The 21898-nt window shown below is 34.0% G+C and overlaps 1 protein-coding gene across 1 annotated transcript; it reads left to right on the top strand.

Moving 5' to 3' along the window:
• The first annotated feature begins 2015 nt into the window (after window positions 1-2015).
• LOC129949027 (uncharacterized) lies at window positions 2016-21387 on the top strand. Its single transcript, XM_056060223.1, has 6 exons — window positions 2016-2157; window positions 6569-6619; window positions 6749-11693; window positions 18321-18547; window positions 18623-21279; window positions 21366-21387. Exons 3-6 carry the CDS (start codon window positions 7226-7228, stop codon window positions 21385-21387), a joined length of 7374 nt encoding a protein of 2457 aa, XP_055916198.1. The 5' UTR covers window positions 2016-2157; window positions 6569-6619; window positions 6749-7225.
• The last annotated feature ends 511 nt before the right edge of the window (window positions 21388-21898 follow it).

Genomic DNA, 21898 nt, shown 5'->3' with positions numbered 1-21898 from the left:
TTTCACCTTTGATTCAAGGTCACCTATCGATTCAGTGAGATTCGGTAAGTTGCTTAGTTTGGAATTCGCAATTTGACTGAATTTCTTCCATTCAGTACTTTTGGGATTTCTGTAAGGCAGAGGGTTTTTCGACTCGAAATTAATTTGAAAAAGAATCCACTTGTGATCCGAAAACGAATTCAAAGAGGAAACTCTCCAATTCTCCACTAATAAATAACGGTTGTTTACTAAAGTAACATCAAGCACATCCTCCCATCCATCATAATTTTCCGAGCTCGCAGACTAAAGTGGGAGTATTGCCTCTGTTACAAATGGTCATATTATTTTCAATAATAAAATCAAAAAGTGACTCACCTCGTTCGTTGTTCACAGAATTTCCCCAAAGGGTATGCCGAGCGTTTGCGTCGCCTCCGATCAGAAGGTTTGCGTTTTTGTTGTTAGTTTCGGTTATGATTTTGCACACCTGCTCCGGAGGTGATGGTGCATTATAGGCAGAGTAAAAAGAGACCAACAGCAAACCCTGTGTATTCTTATCTTCAAATCTGACAACTGTCAGATCGGGAGTGCTAAAATTTGGACATAAAAACCTTTTAAATGTTTCTTAGCTAAAATACAAGTTCTGGGATTACCTTGGTCTTGATCTGCGGTTTTATAAAAGAGGCCGTATTGGTTGTCTTGGAGGCCTCGCACCTTGAGGCCGTTTATCCACGGTTCTTGGATAATGCCAATGTCGAAGTTTTCCTCCCTAAGGAAAACTCTCTATCTTATCTGAAGCACACTTAAAGTGCTTCAAACTTCTTGAATCCGTCAGGGAGTCTCAAGACCAGGTTCCTGCAATTGGCAGCGGTGCGGCTACTTCTACCAGATGAGGGCCTCCTGAAGCAGACAAGTTCCGATTTGGAAGTGTTGATCCGGATGCCTCATTTATTGTAGAAATTGAAGAGTATGCTATCCAGCTGGGGCCTATATGTATCTTATATATTATATCTAATTTTCGTGCAACGTACGTCTTGTTATATACTATTATCGGTATAAATAGATACTAGGAATATTTTTGTGAATGTTTGTAAATTTAACATTTAGAATAATTTAGATTTAGAAACTAAATGTTATTCCAAAAAAATGTAACAGTAGTAGTAATTTTATGTATTAGAGCTGACTTAGATTTGTACTTAGCCATTTTTTCTTAAATTTGTGTTGTATTAATAAAAAGCATTAACTTCATCATTAAAATTGAAGTAGAATAACAGTTCTGACTTTTAAGCGAATGTTTAATGTGTTGCCTTTATTAGAAAAACAAGTTTCGGATCTCGGATCTAATGCAACATGATCAAAAGTGAAAACAACGATTTCCTCTTTTTATGATTTAAACATGGAAAGGCTTGTTTTTTTGAACATGTGCATTTCAATCAGTTGTGTCTATAAATATAAGGGTTTTCAAGATACAACTATTATATTATATATACCCTTAGAATTTGAAAGACAGTCTTAAGCTTAAATTGAATTGAATTAAAGCAACGGCCTAGTCACTGATAAAGCTTCGGTTCCCATTGATCACCGAAATCAAGCTCCAGTGAGCGTGGTTAGAAGACAGATGTGGGACCGTCTCGAAACCTACCGCGTGCTGTTGTCATGTGTTCTTTCTTTCTGTTGTTCTTTCTCTTCTGTCCTTCTGTCTTGTATTAATATCTTGTGTTGTTATCACCTTTCATAGTCTAGTCGCTCAAGGTGCTGTGTTCTCTACTCTGTACATTTATGTGAAATGTAATATAATGAATTTAATTAAGCGTCCTAAAATCAAAATTTATTCAAAAAATTAGGCCTGAAAAACGGTTGAACTACTTGTGTTTACTAATTTTTAAACAAGTTTCGTTTGGAGTCCGAGTTTTAAAAAGTTTTTTTTTTCTTCAAATATTGAACAACTCGTCATAAATCAGAATTATGAAATTTTTTAAAACATTTTAATAATATAATAGAAAATATTAATACAATTTAAGCAATTATTTTATTTTAGCCCGAAAACTATAAACAACTAAGGAAGAAATTTAATGATCTCAAAAAATACATTCCTTTCTTGAAATATGTATTCAAATCGGATCCAGAAAATAACTCCAAGTATAAAACGTTACTTGACTGGCTTAAAATAACACACCCCTCGTAAGTTTTCTTTTCATTAAATTATAAAATGTTATTTTTAATACAAATTATCAGATGTTATGAATAATATACAAGGAGTCCCTTAATTAGTCAATTATTTTGTAGAACATTTTCCTTCGGTACGTTTTAAGAAATAAATAATCTTTATTTAGTTAAGATATGGATTTAACAGTGTACGGATAATCCATGAAGGCTTTTAAGTTCGCTATAGTCCAGAAGTTAATTTGTTGGTAGATGAAGAGTACGATAATTGTTAAATATGAAATAAGAAACAACTAAAACCAATTTAAACACTTTTAGTGCACATTCGAAAATATATTAATATATGTATTAGAATGTTATGTTTTTACGCATTTTCTAAGCAAAACTGACCCTAAAGTCAATATATTATGATGAATAGAAAAACTTGGACAAACTAGAACCTAGATATCTAAAAACTGATGCAAGATACCTGATTTATTTAAACACAATTAAGAAGGCTGACATTTTTTTTAAATAGAAACCTTAAACAAGGTTCCATTAACAGTACTAAGAGCGCAATTATCGTTAGCAAAGTCAGGGTACTGCAAATTAGCCTTTTTTTGAAACCCCGATAAACGATATAAAAATTGGTGACATGCCATTGTTTTCTTAGAATATGCCCAAAAATCAATCTTTAAAATATTGTTGAAGATTTAATGGACATCCGTATAATCAAGAATGTACAGATATGGACATTTAAATAGACACACAGGCAGTTGGTAACAGTAAAACCAAATTAAAACAATAACACGCAAAGTAGTTTTAACCGTTATCAAAAAAAAGTTTGACGCGCTTATGCAAAATAATATGGGTTTTATTTGTTTTGCTTGTTGATTGTTTGGCTTTGGAGATGAACCGTTCCTTAGGTAAGAATAGAAACACATTGGAATAGAGACCTTAATAGTATTAAAAATATAAGTTTTTAATACTTATTTAAAAAAAAGAACAATAAGTTCACTTCAGAAAGTCAATTTAAATTATTTATATTATAACAAGCAAAACATGGGTCGCGATTAATTGCCCCTAGAAGAGAAAGCTGTCATTTTAGTTCTACGAAGTGAGGGAAATAGACAGAATAATGAGCAATTTGACCGCTGAGAGCCAAAAAACAGCTGGGAAAAACAAGCAAAACAACTTCAAGAAAAGACTGAAAGATCATTTGCGCCTCACAAAAAAAAGATCCTTACAAGTCTTCAAAGGAAATACAAAACAAAATATAGCTTCCAATAACTTCCAGAACTGTTTGTACGAGAATTGTTGAAGCTAACTTGCTCAGAAGGAAGTACCCTTTCTAAGGAAAACAAAATAAAACAACGCGGTTTAAATTCGCCCAACCTAAGCCTTATATGCGCGCATTCCCCAACAGAGGAAAAAGATGAAGACACCAAAGACATATTCTTCGAGCTCTTGGACAAGACTTATGAGCAGTGCCCTGGCTATGACATTAAAATTATGTTAGGAAACTTTAACGCCAAGCTAGGAAGATAAGAAATCTTTGGTGGCATAATCGGGGGATACAGCCTGCACGACACCACCTCCTACAACAGATTCAGGCTGATCGATTTCGCTGCGGGGCGAGACGGTCTGGTAGCTTGTACGCAGTTCACACATCTTAATATCCACAAGGGGACATGGATATCTCCTGATCAATCAACCGTCAACCAGATTGACCACATTGCGATCGACGCACGACACTTCTCCAGTATACAGCATATCCAAACATTCAGAGTGGCCAACATTGACTTGGACCACTTCCTCGTTGTAGCCAAGGTACGGCTATCCCAATCTAAGCCAAAACAAGGAAGTAATGTGAGAAGATTCGACGTTAGACGGCTACAATCGCAAGAGACCTTTTCCGATTGAGCCTCTAATAACCTCTTGAGAAGTCCTATGCTGCCTGCATTTAGCATTGAAAACCAGTGGCAAAATTGCCTTGCAGCCATCATATTGCCACCTATGAAGTGCTAGATTTCACACGGCTACCAAAGCGAAACCCCTGGTTTGACGACGGCATACAAAACGGCGCTGCACAGGAGGACCAGAGCTGCTAGCGAGCTCTACGAGCAGAAGAGGAGAGAGGAACAGCGGCTTCTTAGATGGAAAAAGAGAGCATGAAAAGCGCGCTATCGAGGAGGTAGAAGGATGTCATAACAGGAATGAGGTTCCTAAATTTTACCAGCCATGAACCGAAGCCTGTTTAGACGATCAGGGGAACATGGTAGTAGCACCGCAGTCGATGTTGAGAATATGGAAAGACCACTTCTCCAAATTATATAACGGTGATAGAATCACTCAACCTAGGCGACGCAGATCAACAATTCCGCCTACCAGACCTCAACGAAGTAAAGATAGCTATATGTAAACTGAAGTCAAACAAAGCTACTGGAGCTGACGGCATTGCTGCCGAACTATTCAAAGCAGCAGACCCTAAACATAAAAAAGGAGACCCTTTTAATTGCGTCAACTACAGAGGCATTAGTCTCCTTAACATTGCATAAAAGATCCTTTCTATGCGTATTATGCGAACGTCTGAAGTTGTTTGTCAACAACCTGCTAGGTCGTTATAAATGTGGCTTCAGACCAGGAAAGTCCACTATTGACCAAATATTCACACTACGGCAGATCTTGGAAAAAACCCAAGAGCTTCAAACCGATACCCACCATCTCTTTCGATTTTAAAGCCGCGTATGACAGCATCCATAGGAATGAGCTCTACAGAGCAATGTCTAGTTTTGGCATCCCTGTCAAACTTATCCGTTTGTGCAGAATGACGATGGAGAATGCACCATGCTTTATCAAGGTCGGAAAAGATCTCACCGATGCATTTGATGTCAAAAAAGGTTTTAGACAAGGCGATGCACTGTCATGCAAATTCTTCAACATCGTTTTGGAAAGAATTGTGCAAAACTCAACCGTCAACACTAGAGGCACAATCTTCCAAAGGTCCCTCCAATTACTCGGATATGCAGATGATATTGACATAATTGGAAGATCAAAGCGTGATGTCAGTGGAGCGTTTTTGAGCATTGCGAAGGAAGCGAAGAAGATGGGTTTAGTGGTCAATGAGGGCAAGATCAAGGCGTCTTGACAAAACCTCACCATGGACAGCTATAACTTCGAGGTAGTTAAGGACTAACTCTTGCAAATCGCTGCTTCTTTGGACTTAGAAGGCAATTGAGAAGTAAAATCCTCTCTCGAGCATCTAAAATCACCATCTATAAAACACTCATCATCCCGGTTCTCATTTTTGGCGCTGAGGCCTGGACCTGGTCAAAGAAAGATGAGAGCGTCTTAGGATGCTTCGAGATTTCTTCGGGTGATTTTTGGTCCCGTACGCATAGATGGAGAATGAAGGAGAAGATATAATGATGAACTGTACGGGCTGTACAGCGACTCTGACCTAGTTAGCAGAATTAAATTCCAACGGCTTAGATGGCTGGGTCATGTAGAGCGAATGGACATCAACGCTCCAGCCCGGAAGGTCTTCGAATCCAATCCCGAGGGACGGCGCAGTAGAGGAAGACCGTGACTCAGGTGGCGCTCTCAGGTGGGTGATGAATTTAACCAATTTGGCTTTCGAAACTGGAGACATCTAGCTAGGGACCGAGCTAGATTGAGTTGTTTGTTGGGTGTGGCCCTAGTTCACACAGGACTGTAGCGCCACCTTAAGTAACTGGAGACAGCTAGCTAGGGACCATGCTGGCATGTTGGTTAAGGCCCAGGTCCGCTCCTGACTGTAGCACCAAAAGATTTCACACTGCAATTAAAGCTAAGTCAGGGTACCACATATTAAAATAATTTTTAAACACAGAATAGCTTTGTAATTAAATTAATTTTTTTTTAAATCTGTGTATCTATTTTAATGTCCACGAAATTTGTTTAGATTGATAGAAAAAAAAGAAAATGCAAAATTGAATTTTTAATACTCTGTTTGGTGTTTCTATTTTAATGTCCATATCTGTAGTGTTGGCTCAAGGGAAAAGTAAAAAAAAACATACATTAGTAATCTAGTAGGAATAAAATTATGAATTTCACCTGTGCACTTAATTTAAGTACCGGTAGAATTGATTGAAAATTTTAAATACCAGCACTAGTATTTGTACTTGTGTCCTACAGTTCCCTGAATTGAATTCCTTTCGAATTCACAAAGTACATAGTAATTCAAATAAATTCAAGTATAAAAGGAATTGGGAGTAACTTAAATGTTTCAAATACAAGTACAACGTAATAGTACTGGTACATACAGTTTTCGAGTACCAACGAATTTTACTGGAATTGGAAGGTCTGTTGCAAACTATAAACTTAAGGCTTTTAAACTTGAAATAGATTTAAGGAAACATATATTCTCATTTTTAAATAATAATTAATATTTTTGGTTTTAATATTATAGCACTATTGATTATTGGCACTTGAATTCATGCGAAAACAGAATTAAAAGAAGGTATGAGAAACTTAAAAATATAACGGTAAGTATACATAATGTTTTGTGCTAACTGTAGTTTCCAACCCAAATAAAAAAATAAAATAACGATAAATTTCTTGATAACTTATTCTTTTCATAATGTTACAGATTTTTCCAGCTCATATAAAAGAAATATTTGAAGGAGGTGAACCGGTAATTATAAGTATTTCTGATGATGATGATGACGCAACATCGCCTTCTACTTCTCTGGTCTGCAAAAAAGAAAAACTTTCAAGTAAAGACCAAAAATCAACTTCCAGCATTCACATCTTCCAACGTCCAGAAGACAATTCTCTGACAAAAAATGAATCTAGAAAGAAATCCAAAACTTTACCAACTCAACATGTAAAGAGAAAACTTTTATTAAGTGTAGAGAGAAAAAATAACATCCAAACAAATACCTTGTCGAAAAAACCTTCCAAAAGCAAAGGAAAAGATTCGTCAAAAAGCACCAATACAATCGATGCCAATGTGTTTGATATTGGGTCTTGGAATGATCTTGAAATACGAAGAGAAAAAAGGACTCTCGTCAAAAGGTTTTTATCTAAGCAATCAACCAGGGATGGAAATATTAATGCACCCAAAATGAGAAAGAAAAACAGAACTAAACATTGTTCAACTAAGGCTGATAAAAAAAACATAGAAATTGAAAATCAAAGTTATGAAAGTCTTGTGAAAAAGAAAAATGAAATCATAAAGCTTTTGAGAGAGGACGATACTAAAAATTCAGATAACTTTAACTTGGAAAAACCAAAAGACTTGGACTTATTCCAAAGAAGAGAATCAACAATGGATAAAAGTACGATACCAAGTGTAGACCCCTCAATAATAGATTCTGTAAAATGTGTACTTAACAAAAACCCAAACATAATTGCAAATATAGTAAAAGATGATAGCTTAGGAACAAAAATTGTGTACGACTATTCGAATGTAACCAAAAAGTCCACATCAAAAACTATGATAGTTTTAAGTAAAGAAAAATTATCTGAGTCTAGTATTCCTCAATTGCATGATAACGCACTTATATCAACTGAATCCAATAACTTAAGTGTTTCAGGGGATTTATATCGCAGAGCTATTCTAGAGGAGCAAATCAAATCACAATTTATTCTAGACCCAATGTTGCAAAATCAACATAAAATGAACTTCGATTCATCTGTTAACTCAAAAGTTGTAAATTATAATCGTCTTATAACACAAAAATCTACACAAGAAGGACTCGATTGTTCTTTAAACCAAAAGGCAATTGTTGATGAAATACCCGATTCTCAACAACAACGACCACCGTCGTTTTCAAGATCACGAAGAAAAAATAACAAAATAAGTTCCAAATCCAGTGAAATCAGGTGTAAATCTACTGAGAGTAATATTACAAGAATAGTTTGCATTGAAGCTAGTAACATCTCTGAATCAAAGCAAAGTCAGAAAAGTGTTCATAAAAACGTACCTGAATTCATACGGGAGATTGAAACGAAGTCTTCTTCTTCGAATCCAGAAGTTAAGAGCAATGTGTTAAGTAAAACGGACGAAAAACAGACAAAGAAGTCGGAGAAACCATCTAACACCAATCTCACGACGACGTCAAAATCAGTCGCGGATGTAAATGAACTCGAAAACGAAGAGTTCTTAAAAAGCATAAAAGACAAAACTATAATTTCTAAGAAAAAAGCGGAAAGTCAAACACTGGAAAGTGTAGAGGAAGATTCAAAAATACTCCATAAATCAAAGAAGCAAAGGAGAAAAGACCCAGAAAAAGATCTACTTTCGAAAAGTTGTGAACACAAAATCAAAAAACCGAAAAAAGCCTTCTCAGTAAGTAAGGACCCAAAAAGTGATATTAAAACATCGAATCTAACAAATTTATCAGACAAAACTCTAAAAACTGAAATCAACCCAAAAGTTGACGAAAACAAAGATCTGAGGTGTTATTTAGATCTTAAAAAACAAAAACGTGAATCTGAATCTGCTATACAAAATAACACTCCAGTTAAGAAATGTAAAAACATTTTGAACCAAGATCTTGATTGTTCTTTAAACAAAAACTTTTCTAATATCTGTGAGGCTTCATTCTCGGCCAATAGTGATGATAAAGTAACTAACAATTTAGAACCGGAGGGAACCAAACAAAAAAAGATTTCCAACAAAGGTGCTGACATTAAAATCAACGAAAATCGAAAGGATTCTAAAATAAAACAATCACTACAAGCAATCAACAACATCGACTCGAGTATGAAACCGATTTTAAAGCTACGGAAACTAGATTTAAAAAATTATCCAGCGGTTATATCCAACGGCGATTCTTTGGACGTCGATAAGAGAAGTCAGAAATCGAAAGACACTCAAGATGAAAACAATGTAAATCAAACAACTAAATCAAAACTCAAATCACCCTCAACAAGTAATAGTAAAAAGAGCCACAAGAGAAAATCACCAAAAGAAAATACAGATGCAAAAGACACTGAAGTCGAGCCATTGAAAAAATCTATAACTTCCACCGAACAAAGTAAGGACATAACTCCCAAGAAAATCACTAATTCTCCAGCAAGACGTTTTTATAGAGAGCTTAATAACCTTAAGTGCACATTTAAAACGAGTCTTCTACCTCAAACTATTGGAAAGCGTCGATGTAGTTCTAGCTGGTTAAATTTCAACGAAAACGTTGAGCGTCAAATATCAAAAAATATACATGATGAAATAACCCCAGCACCGATCAAACGTAGAAGGCAGACTTATTGCGCCGTGCCTAATCTCAAATTGACATTGCAACGATCTTCAAGCGGCAATGATGATTACCACATCAAAGGCATTGAAAAAGAAAACGATGAGGAAGATACTGATGAACTTGATACCGATGAGCATCGTGACCTTGAGACTTCCGAACCCGATATCATGAAGCGAAACGATGACAGCAATAACAAAAAAGAAACTTTTAGCTGCTCCAATTTAGATGCAATACCAATCCAATCCACAATTGCCAAATCATTGGCAAACACTGATTCGAAAATGACATTCAAATCGACAAGAACTTGTGTTCTATGTGACAAAAACTCGAATGACTTGACAAGTCACTATGTTGTTAAACACAAAACTGAATCATATGTTTCTCGGCTCTCCTCGAACGACCTTGACAGGTTAAAAAAAGACACAAATATAGCGATTCCGGTTTATAGAAATATATACAAAATAATTTGTGTCTTTTGCAAACAAATGGTAAAGGATCAATTTGAAAATTTGTGTGCTCATTTTTCCTACCACACGGGCGAATATAATTTTCAGTGTGAAGGATGTAAGATCAAGAAACCCTACAAAGAAGATATTATCTCCCATCAGCTGCGATCAAGATTTTGCAGGAATAGTAAAATGATCACGATTCATAAGGACGATTTGGAAAAAGGCACTATTTACTTGCATGTTTGTAAAATTTGCAATTTTGTAAATTTGAATGAATCAAATCTAAAAAATCACCTTCAAAAACAACACGGTTTCAACTTTGATATACTGGATAATTCTGAAAAATGTATCTTATTACTTAAAAAGGTTAATCCTTTAGAATACAATAAAAGTAATAATGGTTGTGAGGCAGGAGATGATATTCGACGTGAGGAAGAAGCCCCACTATGTGCAGAACAAGACTTTATTTGCGAGCTGCCCATGGATATACAGAATATTTTAGTAAACGAGAAAAAATCTTTACCCGAAACAGTTGTCAGGCTAAAACGTAATTCCAATTTCTTATCAGAGCATGATAAAACAGTACCGCCCAGCCCCGAAAAACTACTGCAAGAGATGCATGCTGTACCAAGTAAGTCAAGAGACACAACGACTACTGAAGGCGTTTTGCGAGAAATATTTGCTGGCAATCTTCATGCTGAAAGCAATCCAAATGATAACGTTAAGGTTTCTGGCAATAACAGAAGTCATACTAACATTGTTAACGTTGCTAAAGAATCCAAGAAAGAAAAGTTAAATTGTGAACTGCCAAAGGATTCCCAGAATGCTTCAGATTCAGAATCTTTAACCAATATTGAAGATTATATTAAAAATACAACCAACATTCCAAGTCCAACAAGGAGTGATATTCCCGAATGCGAGAGTAATAATAATTCTATTAAAAAAGAAGTGAACTCTAAGAGCCCTGTTGGAATGACTTCATCTATAGAACGAGTATTTACTTTAAAAACTCCAAGTACTAGAATAAGTATCGACAATTCTTTTGAAGATATTGAACCTTTGCGAAGCATTGATGTTTCTGATGGAACAAGCAATAAGGTATGCATTTTTCCCACTGGAAACAATTCGGAGACAGTTAGTATTCCAGAAGAAGATCTTCTTCATTCGGAGTCTATAACAAGCATTGAGGCATATATTAAAAGTACGAACGAGAATACCAGTCAGAGCAAAAGTTTACATGAAAAACTCTGCCAGAAGCAAGAAAGAAACCAAGAAACACTTGATGATTTCCATTCCAAAACATCAATTGAAGAGTTTAACCAAAGCATAGAAAATCTTGATGATGAACCTCATGACCCAGAAAAATGCACTCATACGCAAGTGATAGACAAAACCATAAATCATTCTTTATCACCATTTGAATCTGAAATCGAAAATTCAAGTCAAAATAATAGTCAATCAATGATTTATCGGCAATATGATAATCTAGACCCTTACAATTTCAATTTGTTCAAATGCTTAATGGAGGATTGCTTGTATTCTACAAATTCTAAAGAAGACTTTAAGCTTCATGCTTTAAGTCACAATGATCAAATTAAATTATTCGATTGTCCTTACTGTCCAACGAAAAATTCTTGTCTAGAGAATGTTATTCAACATATTTGGCATGAACATAGCTTGAGTAACTATCAATGTACAAAATGCTCATATCGTAGTTTAGTGCCTGGTCACGTAATAATCCACAGCAAAATGTTTCACATCGATTCCAGAATAGATGAACCACCAATCTACAAGTGTGGCTATTTCAAAGTGTCAAAAGAGAGTCAATTAAAAGCTATGGACGAAAATATCAAAAACAAGGCGGCCAGTATGAAGTGTCCAGGTAAGTTAAATACTAAACTTAATATAATAAATGGAAAAATCTGTTTGTTTGTCCGTCTTTCAAGTCGGAATGGAGCAATATTATGTCGTAGCTTTTCAAGCTACTTTTTACAGCGGTAAAATATCTCCTTCCCAACTTATTCAAGAAGATCCGCAGGTGACACTTATGATTATATATGTATTCGATATACATATTCTTTTTATAGAACAATAATTAGTAGCATATCATTAGGTGTTTTTTCACCTGCTTTTTCGCCTATTATCGTTGCCTATCATTTGGCTTTTTTCTTTTATTTGACGAGTTGGGTACAGCATTTCAATATTCGGCCCTATTTTGCAAAATATTATTAGTTAAAATCATAATCTTATCAAACTTAATTTTTTCCATCAAACTTTAAAATAGTTTTAATTAAAAAAAATCATACTACACAATACTGATGGAATTTTAAATGGGCAAATCATAGGACCCTTTGAATTGCCCGACACACTAAATATTCAATTATTTAGAATTTATGGAAAACAGAATCTGTTTATTATTGGATGGTATTCCTCTCGCCCTGCTCCAGACCATGTGGTTTCAGCAAGATGGATATCCAGCCCATTATGGAAGAAATGTCAGAAGTGTTTTGGATAGAACTAATATGGCCCCCTAGGTCACCCCACTTGAATCCACTAGATTTTTTTATTGGGATTGCCTAAAAGAGAAAGTTTTTGCCCAGCCAATACGCAGTGTTACTGAACTTAGCCAGAAAATTGAAACTGCGGCTGAGGAAATAAGAAGCTCAGGACATGTGAGACGTTTGAAATTAAGTTTTTAAAACGTTGTTGAGCATGTTTAAAAGCAGGAGGAGGACATTTCGAACAATTTCTCTAAAAAAATATGCGTAGAGATATACCTTTCTTTTAACTTCCGAACAAAATTAAACACCTTCCTACCTTTCATGACCATGCTATTCCAAAATTCTGGCCTTTTACAAAATTCAAATGCCTGTTTTCAAAATGAAACAAATAGTTTCATTAATTGCATTAAACCATTTCTGTGTTCGAGTACTGTTGTCAAGGATGGAGGCAACCTTCAGTTTTAAGCCGAATTCGAACAGCTAGTTTAAATAAGAACTTTTCATGTCTAGAATTAGGCACTCTGAGGATTTGTCAATTCCCCGCAAAAGACAGTACCCGTGAAAAAAAATAGGTTACCTAGGTAAGGGTTTGAACACCGACCACAGGTACTACAATAGTTTTCATTACAAAACTGATATTGATAAATTTTTGGGTGAGCCCTATAAGAAAGAACTTGGTTAAATATCTCTGCTTAGTAAGTATTACTTTTGTAAATAATTAAAAGAAATCCGAATCTTTTACATACGCCTCCTTCTTGACGTGTTAGACATTTTTATTTTTTTTTTTCTTAAATTATTTCTTCTTTATGAAATAAATAAGGTACCGCCGTTTTATAGCTTAACAACTTAATTGGTTTAAAAATAGCGATAATACAAACAGCCATATTATTTGCTGTTAAAATAATAAAAGTGTTAGTGCAAGTACTAGACGTAGTAGTTGTTGTTAAGGAGCGCCATTCCTGCTTGTACTAAACTAAACAAAAATTAGTTTGGGGTACTCCAATGTATTGGAAACAAGATGTCTCTAGTGATGTAATACAAAATTATAACAGAAACGCATTTTTTCTTTTTATATTTGTTTTTTTTTTTTTGTTTTTAAATGGTGACCTATTACATTAAAATGCTTTATAACTTTTGAACCAAAGATAGCTTTGTAATGTTTTCTACCTTTTTTAAAAACTAAAAAATCAATCAAGTTTTTAAAAACTTGTTCAACCATTACATCGGGGCGAAACGCATATATGAACACTTATGCTGGTTTATTTTCATTATCATTTTTATGATTTTAAATCATATTTATTTAAATAAACGGTGTGCAGGAAAAAATAATTCGACTGTTAACAGTCAAATATTTCATCTTCAAAAGTCCCATAGCAAGGCAATAAAAATAGCTACAATTTATCTTCTCTGAAGACTTGTAGAACCATATAATTCACAGTAGCTCTATGTAGCTCAGATTATATTTAATCTCGATTTATTCAAAAAAAATATGCGTATATGCGTCAAGAGAAGGTGTAATGGTCATCTTCTGATGAGCCCAACCATTACATTGGGGCGAAACACATATATGAACACCTATGCTGGTTTATTTTTATTTTCATGATTTTAAATCATATATACTTTCTGTAATTACGTGCGTTTTGTTCGCATTTCATATGTAGTAAAGTAAGAAATTCCCAACAAAACGATCCGCAGTGGCCAGATTTTTGTATTTAAAAATTGGTACAACTGAAAGAAGATCTGTTAAAATAATAATAAAAAACTTCAAAAAGGGGGTTTGTTCGTAGACTACTACATTAACATGTGGTGTTGAAGCGAGCTTGAAGCTCGACTCAATTCTTTATATACCTGAATCGAGTTGAGATTTATCTATTCTAAACTGAGATAAACCTTTTTTGGAAACATAGCAAAACATAAATCTCTTTTCTATTGTTTTTTCTTGCAAAATAAGCCCAGTTAGTCCATTTTCACTAACAAAACTAAATAATATCAACAGTAATAGATTCGTTTTTTCCGCAATGGGAAACACACATGATTCCAAATGCAGAACTACTCAACGAACACAGCCATCGAGATACAAATGCAATATCAATCGTACCAACATTTGAGAACGAAATCACAAAAGATCCATTCGAGGCTCCTATAAATGTCAAAAACCTATCCATAGTGAGATTCTACTCTAACTTTTATCGGTGTTATTCTCACTATGGATATTGTTTTTGTTATTCGTTTAAAATCCTACTTTACTATGGATAGATTTCCCAACAAAACACGGGTATTGATTGAATGGCTTGATTAATTATTTTGAAAAAAAAAATCTACTTAAAATCTTTGTTTCGGGTCTAATATAGTTTCAGGACATTCATCAGCATAAAGTCTATTTCTTCGTTGATATCGCAAGGATGAAGCTTCAGAAAATATATTTGGTATTTCACTCAATGAATTTTGGAACGCAGTATAACCAAACTGTTTTTTGTATTTTTTAAAAAATGTATGCCAGCTGACAGATTAACGGATGGACCTTTTGCAAATGTTTACTAGTTTTATTTATATTTTCTAAAATATCAAACAAAATTAGTAGGCAGCAAATAAATGTAAAATCAAAAATTTTATTTCGTAACGATTCTGAAATGTTTTTTGCATCTAGATTTCCTATTTCCATAAGGGCTTCATATATTTCTAATATATATTTGCATATAACCTGTTCTCCCATCAAGTCTTAGAAAGGTGTTTTGAAAGTAAGACTTGTAATTTTTTTCTCATAAAGATCCCACCTCGTTGTGGAACTTGAAATAAAGTTATACAAACATTGAATTGTATCGACAAATTTAACTTCATATAAGGAGCACCGAACAGCATCATTAACCACTAAATTTAAGGAATGCGAGCAACATGGAACGAAAAATGCTCTTGGTTCCAGGGTTAGAATTCGATTCTGAACACCCGCTTCTTTTCCTTTCATATTCGAACCACTGTCATAACTTTGGCTTCGACAGTTACTTATTAAAATTCCATTTAATTCAAGCGTGTTGAAAATCAACTGAGTTAGCCACATTTTCGGAGGCATTTTCGTTTATTTTTTTTTTTAAGTAGATTAGAACTCACTATTTCGCGTTGTCATACCCTCTATGTTAATTTTGGGACTCAGTGTACATGAACTAAATCTTGCACATATGAGGTGGCATGGATCTTTTTTATGTCGAAAGGGGATTGCTCATTTTATAAGGGACATCCGGCCCGGAGTGTACACCAATGAATTTGGTATCAAATTAAAGGTTGTTCTTAGCCGGATATATCTGCAAAAATATTTTGTCGATAACTCATGGGAGATCCGAGATATTTGAGATTGAAGTTCGAAATGTCCAACCATTAAAAATCAGCACTTTTTCGACATAAATCCTAATATCTTTGGATACAGAAAAGTTAGAAAAATCAAAAAGGTATTTAAATAAAGGTGTCAAAAATATCTTTTAAATGAAACTAAAATTACATATCTATGATTTATATGTTTTGAGTTATTTTTGATAAAACCTTTGAATAACAGCATTTTTTAGGCAAACTTTTGTACAATAATATCTTTTAAAATTCAATGATGATATTAATTTTTTTGGCACCAATAAGTGGCTTAGTTTACAACCATTATTTTCATATATAATTTTTTAGGGTTTCTTCAACAATTTATTCATTTTGACAATAATAATTCAAAAATATGCTCCTAAAATACAAAAAAAAATCTTATATTTAACACTATAATGTTAGAAGAGTAGCATGTGAGCAGTATAAGCTTAACATACAGGAAAGAGTTAACCACTCACGCTATTAATTATCTGTCAATTATTTTTTTCCGTTATATTTCTTGGTTTGATGCAGTTGATTTTTGGCTTTTTAATGTGATTTCTTCTTAAAATATGTTTTTTGACAAAAATGGATTACGATTCAACTTTTAATGAAAATCCAAGTAACGTAAATAGTTCCCAAGTGCAAAGAAACGAACTTAGCTCAGGTGTAGGAAATCGAAGACAGGTATGCGTTAATTGCCAAAGGTCAATTCTACAATATTATTGCATTTGCCTAGTAGGTCGAAGAACGGTTGGATGCTGCGCTCATGTATGACCATAATATGGTTTTTAAGTTGGGCAAGATATGAGAGTAATTTAAGACCCCCTTCTCAATTTTTAAACAACCTTTTAGTGACCTATGATTCAGATTAGAGTTATGTTTTGCCAAACCCATTGCCATTAAAATTATTTATTTTTCTTTGAATTATTATTTAGTTTATAATTTTTTTTATTTTTCTTTGAAATAATTTAATTTTGTTTTGCCGATATTGTGATAACAACTTCTTTTTTTATTCTAATATTTCCACCACTTTAATAAGAATTATTAATTTTTTGTTTTAATTTTTCCACTATTACTACAAGAATTATTTTTATTTTAGTGTTAGGTATAAGATTTTTTTTTGTATTTTAGGAGCATATTTTTGAATTATTATTGTCAAAATGAATAAATTGTTGAAGAAACCCTAAAAAATTATATATGAAAATAATGGTTGTGAACTAAGCCACTTATTGGTGCCAAAAAAATTAATATCAACATTTTAAAAGATATTATTGTACAAAAGTTTGCCGAAAAAAATGCTGTTATTCAAAGGTTTGATCAAAAATAACTCAAAACATATAAATCATAGAAATGTAATTTTAGCTTCATTTAAAAGGTATTTTTGACACCTTTATTTAAATACCTTTTTGATTTTTCTAACTTTTCTGTATCCAAAGATATTAGGATTTATGTCGAAAAAGTGCTGATTTTTAATGGTTGGACATTTCGAACTTCAATCTCAAATATCTCGGATCTCCCATGAGTTATCGAAAAAATATTTTTGCAGATATATCCGGCTTAGAACAACCTTTAATTTGATACCAAATTCATCGGTGTACACTCCGGGCCGAAAATGAGCATACCCCTTTGTTTTCTTTTTTTCTCTTGTTCGAACAGAGTGAACTATTTGGAAATTAGGTAGGTAGGATTTTTAGTTTTGCGATATCTTGAGTTTAATTTTCATTGGATGCAAGAATGAAAGTGATGTTAGTTAGTGCGCAAGAGATAACATAGGACAGTTATGATGGATATTTTTTTGAGATTATTTTAAGAATGATTGTGGTTAAAAAATGGCAAATAGTAGTGCATATTTGTTTGTGCAAGATCAGATGACATTTCTTGCTTCTGGTAATGCGCCCCCAGAATGTTGCGCCCTGTGCATTTGCACATCTTGCACGTATGCTTTGTCCGGCCCTGGCTTTAGGTTCTCACTCTACCACCCTTTTCTTGTTACACCTGGCGTATTACAAGGCAGCCAAACAAGTCCTCTCCTTTTATCTTCATTATTAATGATATTGGAATTGATTTATAAATACTCCAATAAGTCACTTAACGCTGATAACACACGATACGTCGAAGCATTATTATTCCCTTATTCAAAAAGACCTCCACACGTTTTGAATATACATATATATATGCATATCAGTCAATTCACGAAAGCGAGTAAAAAATGCAAGACTTTTTCTGTGACCAATGTAAACACTTCTTACTTAAGACATGGTCTCCAAAAATGTTTCTTTCACCAGCATCTCCATAACTATTACTATTAATTTACTTATCTTTAAAGTTAGATTAGGTTTATATCTTGAATTAAGCTGAATAAATGTGAGGTTTGCTCCACCAAAATTAAAAAAGCTGTCACTGTGTTTAAAAAGCTTATTCATAACATACAAACTTAAAAAAAAAAATATTGGGGACTTATTTCAATTCCATTTGGTTATTTAATTTTTTTTTGAGTAATCTTACAATGTTATAGGGTAATTTTACTGTAGCAGGCTCTTGCTCAATCGAAAATATCCAATTCCTCTAAATCATATTTTTATTAATTATGTATGTGAGCATACTTTGTTGTATCTGCTAGAATAAACATTATCTCTTAAATAATCCACATTCTTTTTTATCTATTTCAGATTGTTCATACCGATTTTTTTCTACAGTCTTAATAAAATCACACCTTCAAAAGTCACATCCCTGTACTTTTCAAAGATTGAGTTCGTTGAATTTGAATAATCTGACTTGTCTACATTGCAAAAAAGAGTCAAATTGTAACGAGGAAATGCGAAAACATTTATCATTACACCACCCAGATGAACCTGGCTTTGTTATAGAGACGATACTAAAGGCTAAACAAACTGAGGTAAGTTAAAATAATTATTTTTGTTTAAATTTCAATTCTCAATTCTATCATGTTTATCTATTTGGTTTTGAACAGGCTCATAATGATGTTAATGATCTAACTGTGGTGGACATAAGTATAGATTGTGTTGTAAGTGATATCAACATTTTAGAAGAGAGTGAAAGAGTTAATATCTTAAACTCGATAGAAGAATCAATAAAAATAGAAAAAGTCATCAACAACCATGGTTCGATAGATTCGATAAATAATTGCACGACCAACCAACAACCTAAAGAAATTCTATCCCCATTACCCAACCACCAACTGAGCAGTCCTTTGAATTTAGGCAAACCGATGGAAGAAGCATCTCAAAGAAGAGAGAATGATATTGCTCAACTGAGTGAATCTGTTGCAGATTCCGTTATTTGTGAACCATTTAAAAATGAACACATCAAACAAGCAGAACCTATTGTAGTCGAAGAAGAACAGCTAACCAGTCTCGAAAGTAAAAGACTAGATAATTTTAGCGAGGCTATCGTGAGAGAAGAGATAGGCGAACGTTTAAAATCCCTTCTGGAGCTACTAGTCGAAGACACTGGGGTTCATAGGTCTACACTTTACAGATGCCCATCTCACTGTAACTCATCATTCATGCACTTCGAATTGTGGCGTAATCATATCAAAAGTCGGCATAAAGGAACTGAAGATCTGGTTTGTCCATATTGTACCGAACTATTACAATATAGTTCAGCTGAAGCACATTTTAAAAACCATCTACAACATGAATTCATTTGTTACTACTGTCTCGTAAGTTGTTCTTCGAAAAAGAAAATGCAGGAACACTTTGCATCGTTCCACGAAAATTGTAACACTATAGAATTGCCAATAGCTTCACTTTATTTGGTAATCAATGAAGATGCTATCATAAGTGATTACAACGAATTACTCGAAAGTTTTTCCGAGGCATTATTTTTGCATTTAACAAAAAAAATCCAAAAACATACAGTTAACGAGTGGGTAGGAAAAGAATTGACCGATATCTGCCTCTATGAGATGGAGATTCCTCAATATAAACCACAGCCAGAGGACCCATCGTTATTCAAGTGCTTTGGAAAGTTCTGTAGTTTTGTTTCAAAAGAAGAAAGCTTGTTCGACGATCACTTAATTCAACATCAACTACAAAGTACATTTAAATGTAAATATTGCACATATCCAATTTCAAAACCAAGCTTGGAGATCATTAAATGTCACCATTTACAGCACCTGAGTGCGAATTTGCTTATATGTTGTGTTTGCAAATTTGTTCATTACGATAATCACAATATAATGGAGCACATAAAAAATCTACACAACTGTAGAGACGTCCCTGTACTCCGAGTACAAAAGTCCGATTTGAGCTACAAAGTGTCATTATCAATTTTCTTACCTCCAAACGAAATGAGCTTTTCAACTTCTAAATCCTGCTTCTGTTGTGCCAAGGAAATAAGAAACAACAAGAAATATCTCGGTCACTTGAAGAAAGTTCATAAGTTATCATTTTGTCTGAGATGTCAACTATGTGACAAAATAGTTTTGACACATTTAGATGCAGAAGCTCATTGCAGGGAACATCACCCAATAGAACCGTTTAAACTGAAATATGAAGTCTTAACACCATATTTGTACAACTTGATTATTAGATCGAGATCACCTCTAACTATTGAAGTACGTCTTAGAAAAGAAAAGCCTTCTGACCAAAGAAAAGAATCTAATTTAAACGAATCCTTGGCACCGCCACCGGTTGCAATTAAAGAAGAAGAAATATTAGTCAAAGACGAGTTGGAAGATGACAATCAAACTCCAAGTATCTCTATCAAGTGCTTGCGTACGAATCAACTTTTCGAGGATATATCTGGATTGGAAAAAGATAGTAACGCACCTCAAAACCTGCGTCGATTTAATGAAACCGACGATGTGGGACCCAGTAAGGAGCCCCAAACTTGTTTTGTCAATCAAGATATTCAACCTCGCGCAAATTCTGAATCGTCAACGCAACAAAACCAACAATACTTATTTACATCGACAAACAATGCCGTTTGTCCTTCACAAATAGAGCCTATAATAAACGGAGTTTCCCTGTTACCTCAATCATCTTCTTCAAATTCAACAACAACTGACCCTCATTGTCTGACATTACATCTAGACACAGAACAACAGCCTAGAACAGTGGAAGGACTGCAAAGAATTCCCGTAATTACAAATAGAGTAGCTCAACCAAATATTCAATCCCCAACAATAGTTCATAACTATACAGCGCCACTATATAACAACACCGCGCAAGTGAACATCAGGACAAATTTAGAAGAAATTGCTCCCATTTGCGGAAGTTGTGATTTCGAATGTACAGACTTTATACATTTGCAGGCGCACTATGAAGCAACGCACGCAGTGAATAATCAACCTTTTTATTTTTACGTGGATCGTAAAATTGGTTGCATGTATTGCACCTTCCAGGGCAGTGTGCGTGCTTTATCAACACACCATGCAACACTCCATACCGGCAAAACAAAACTATGTTACAGTGTTATCGATCCCACACGCTGTGGCATGTGCAATGACATATTTCGCTACTCGTTACCAGCTTCTGTCGGTAGCGGTAGCTATTCATTGCCATCTGTGTGTGGTTGTCCAGGAAACCATCAAAGAACTTTAGCCGATTGTTTGAACTTGCCAATTTTAAGAACCTTACAAGACATTGGCTACCAATACTACAGGTATTCTTGTGCCGTTTGTAGATGGTCATCTCATTCTTCTCAGCTGTTTGTTCAACACTATATTACTGTTCATCATACATTTATAGATCCTCAAGCTTGGAGAACTAAGCTTAAGTATTATTGTTGCATGTGCCCCTCTCTTGTCTCATATAACCTTTTTGAAATTATTTATCACATCAAATTTACGCACTTGATAAATTTGAGATTATCGTTGCATCAAAAAATTGAATACTATAAAAGAATAAGAATCGCTCATCCAAATGGTTTTTTGATTTCCTTGGACGACTTACGCAACACTGGTCAATTCGATGGAGACGATTTTAAAGAGAAAATATTTAATTTTGAAGCTCAATATATGATTTAATAGTTCGTACCAAAATAATTAAAATAATTTTAAAATGAAACTTGTACAAAAATAAATGGCTTCCATTTACTCTTAATATTAAGTTAAATGTGTAATATAACTTTTAAAGTAATGTACTCACTGCTGATTGGAAAGAAATCAAAATTTAAACCATTAAATTATGTATTATGTAAATAAGGACTGAAAAGAGAAAGGATGTAATCCATTTAGTAAATAACAATAACCTAGATAAGGATAACCTAGAAGTTAGTAAAA

The sequence above is a fragment of the Eupeodes corollae genome, chromosome 1 (assembly GCF_945859685.1).
Source record: "Eupeodes corollae chromosome 1, idEupCoro1.1, whole genome shotgun sequence".
NCBI classification, from domain to species: domain Eukaryota; kingdom Metazoa; phylum Arthropoda; class Insecta; order Diptera; family Syrphidae; genus Eupeodes; species Eupeodes corollae.
This window is presented reverse-complemented; position numbering and strand designations above follow the sequence as displayed.

Bases quoted from the DNA above. Each gene is read 5' to 3' on its own strand.
- LOC129949027 (XM_056060223.1), top strand. From the start codon at position 7,226: ATGAGAAAGAAAAACAGAACTAAACATTGTTCAACTAAGGCTGATAAA. The intron at 11,694-18,320 runs GTAAGTTAAATA...TATCTATTTCAG, and splicing joins GGCCAGTATGAAGTGTCCAG to ATTGTTCATACCGATTTTTT. The intron at 18,548-18,622 runs GTAAGTTAAAAT...GGTTTTGAACAG, and splicing joins TAAAGGCTAAACAAACTGAG to GCTCATAATGATGTTAATGA.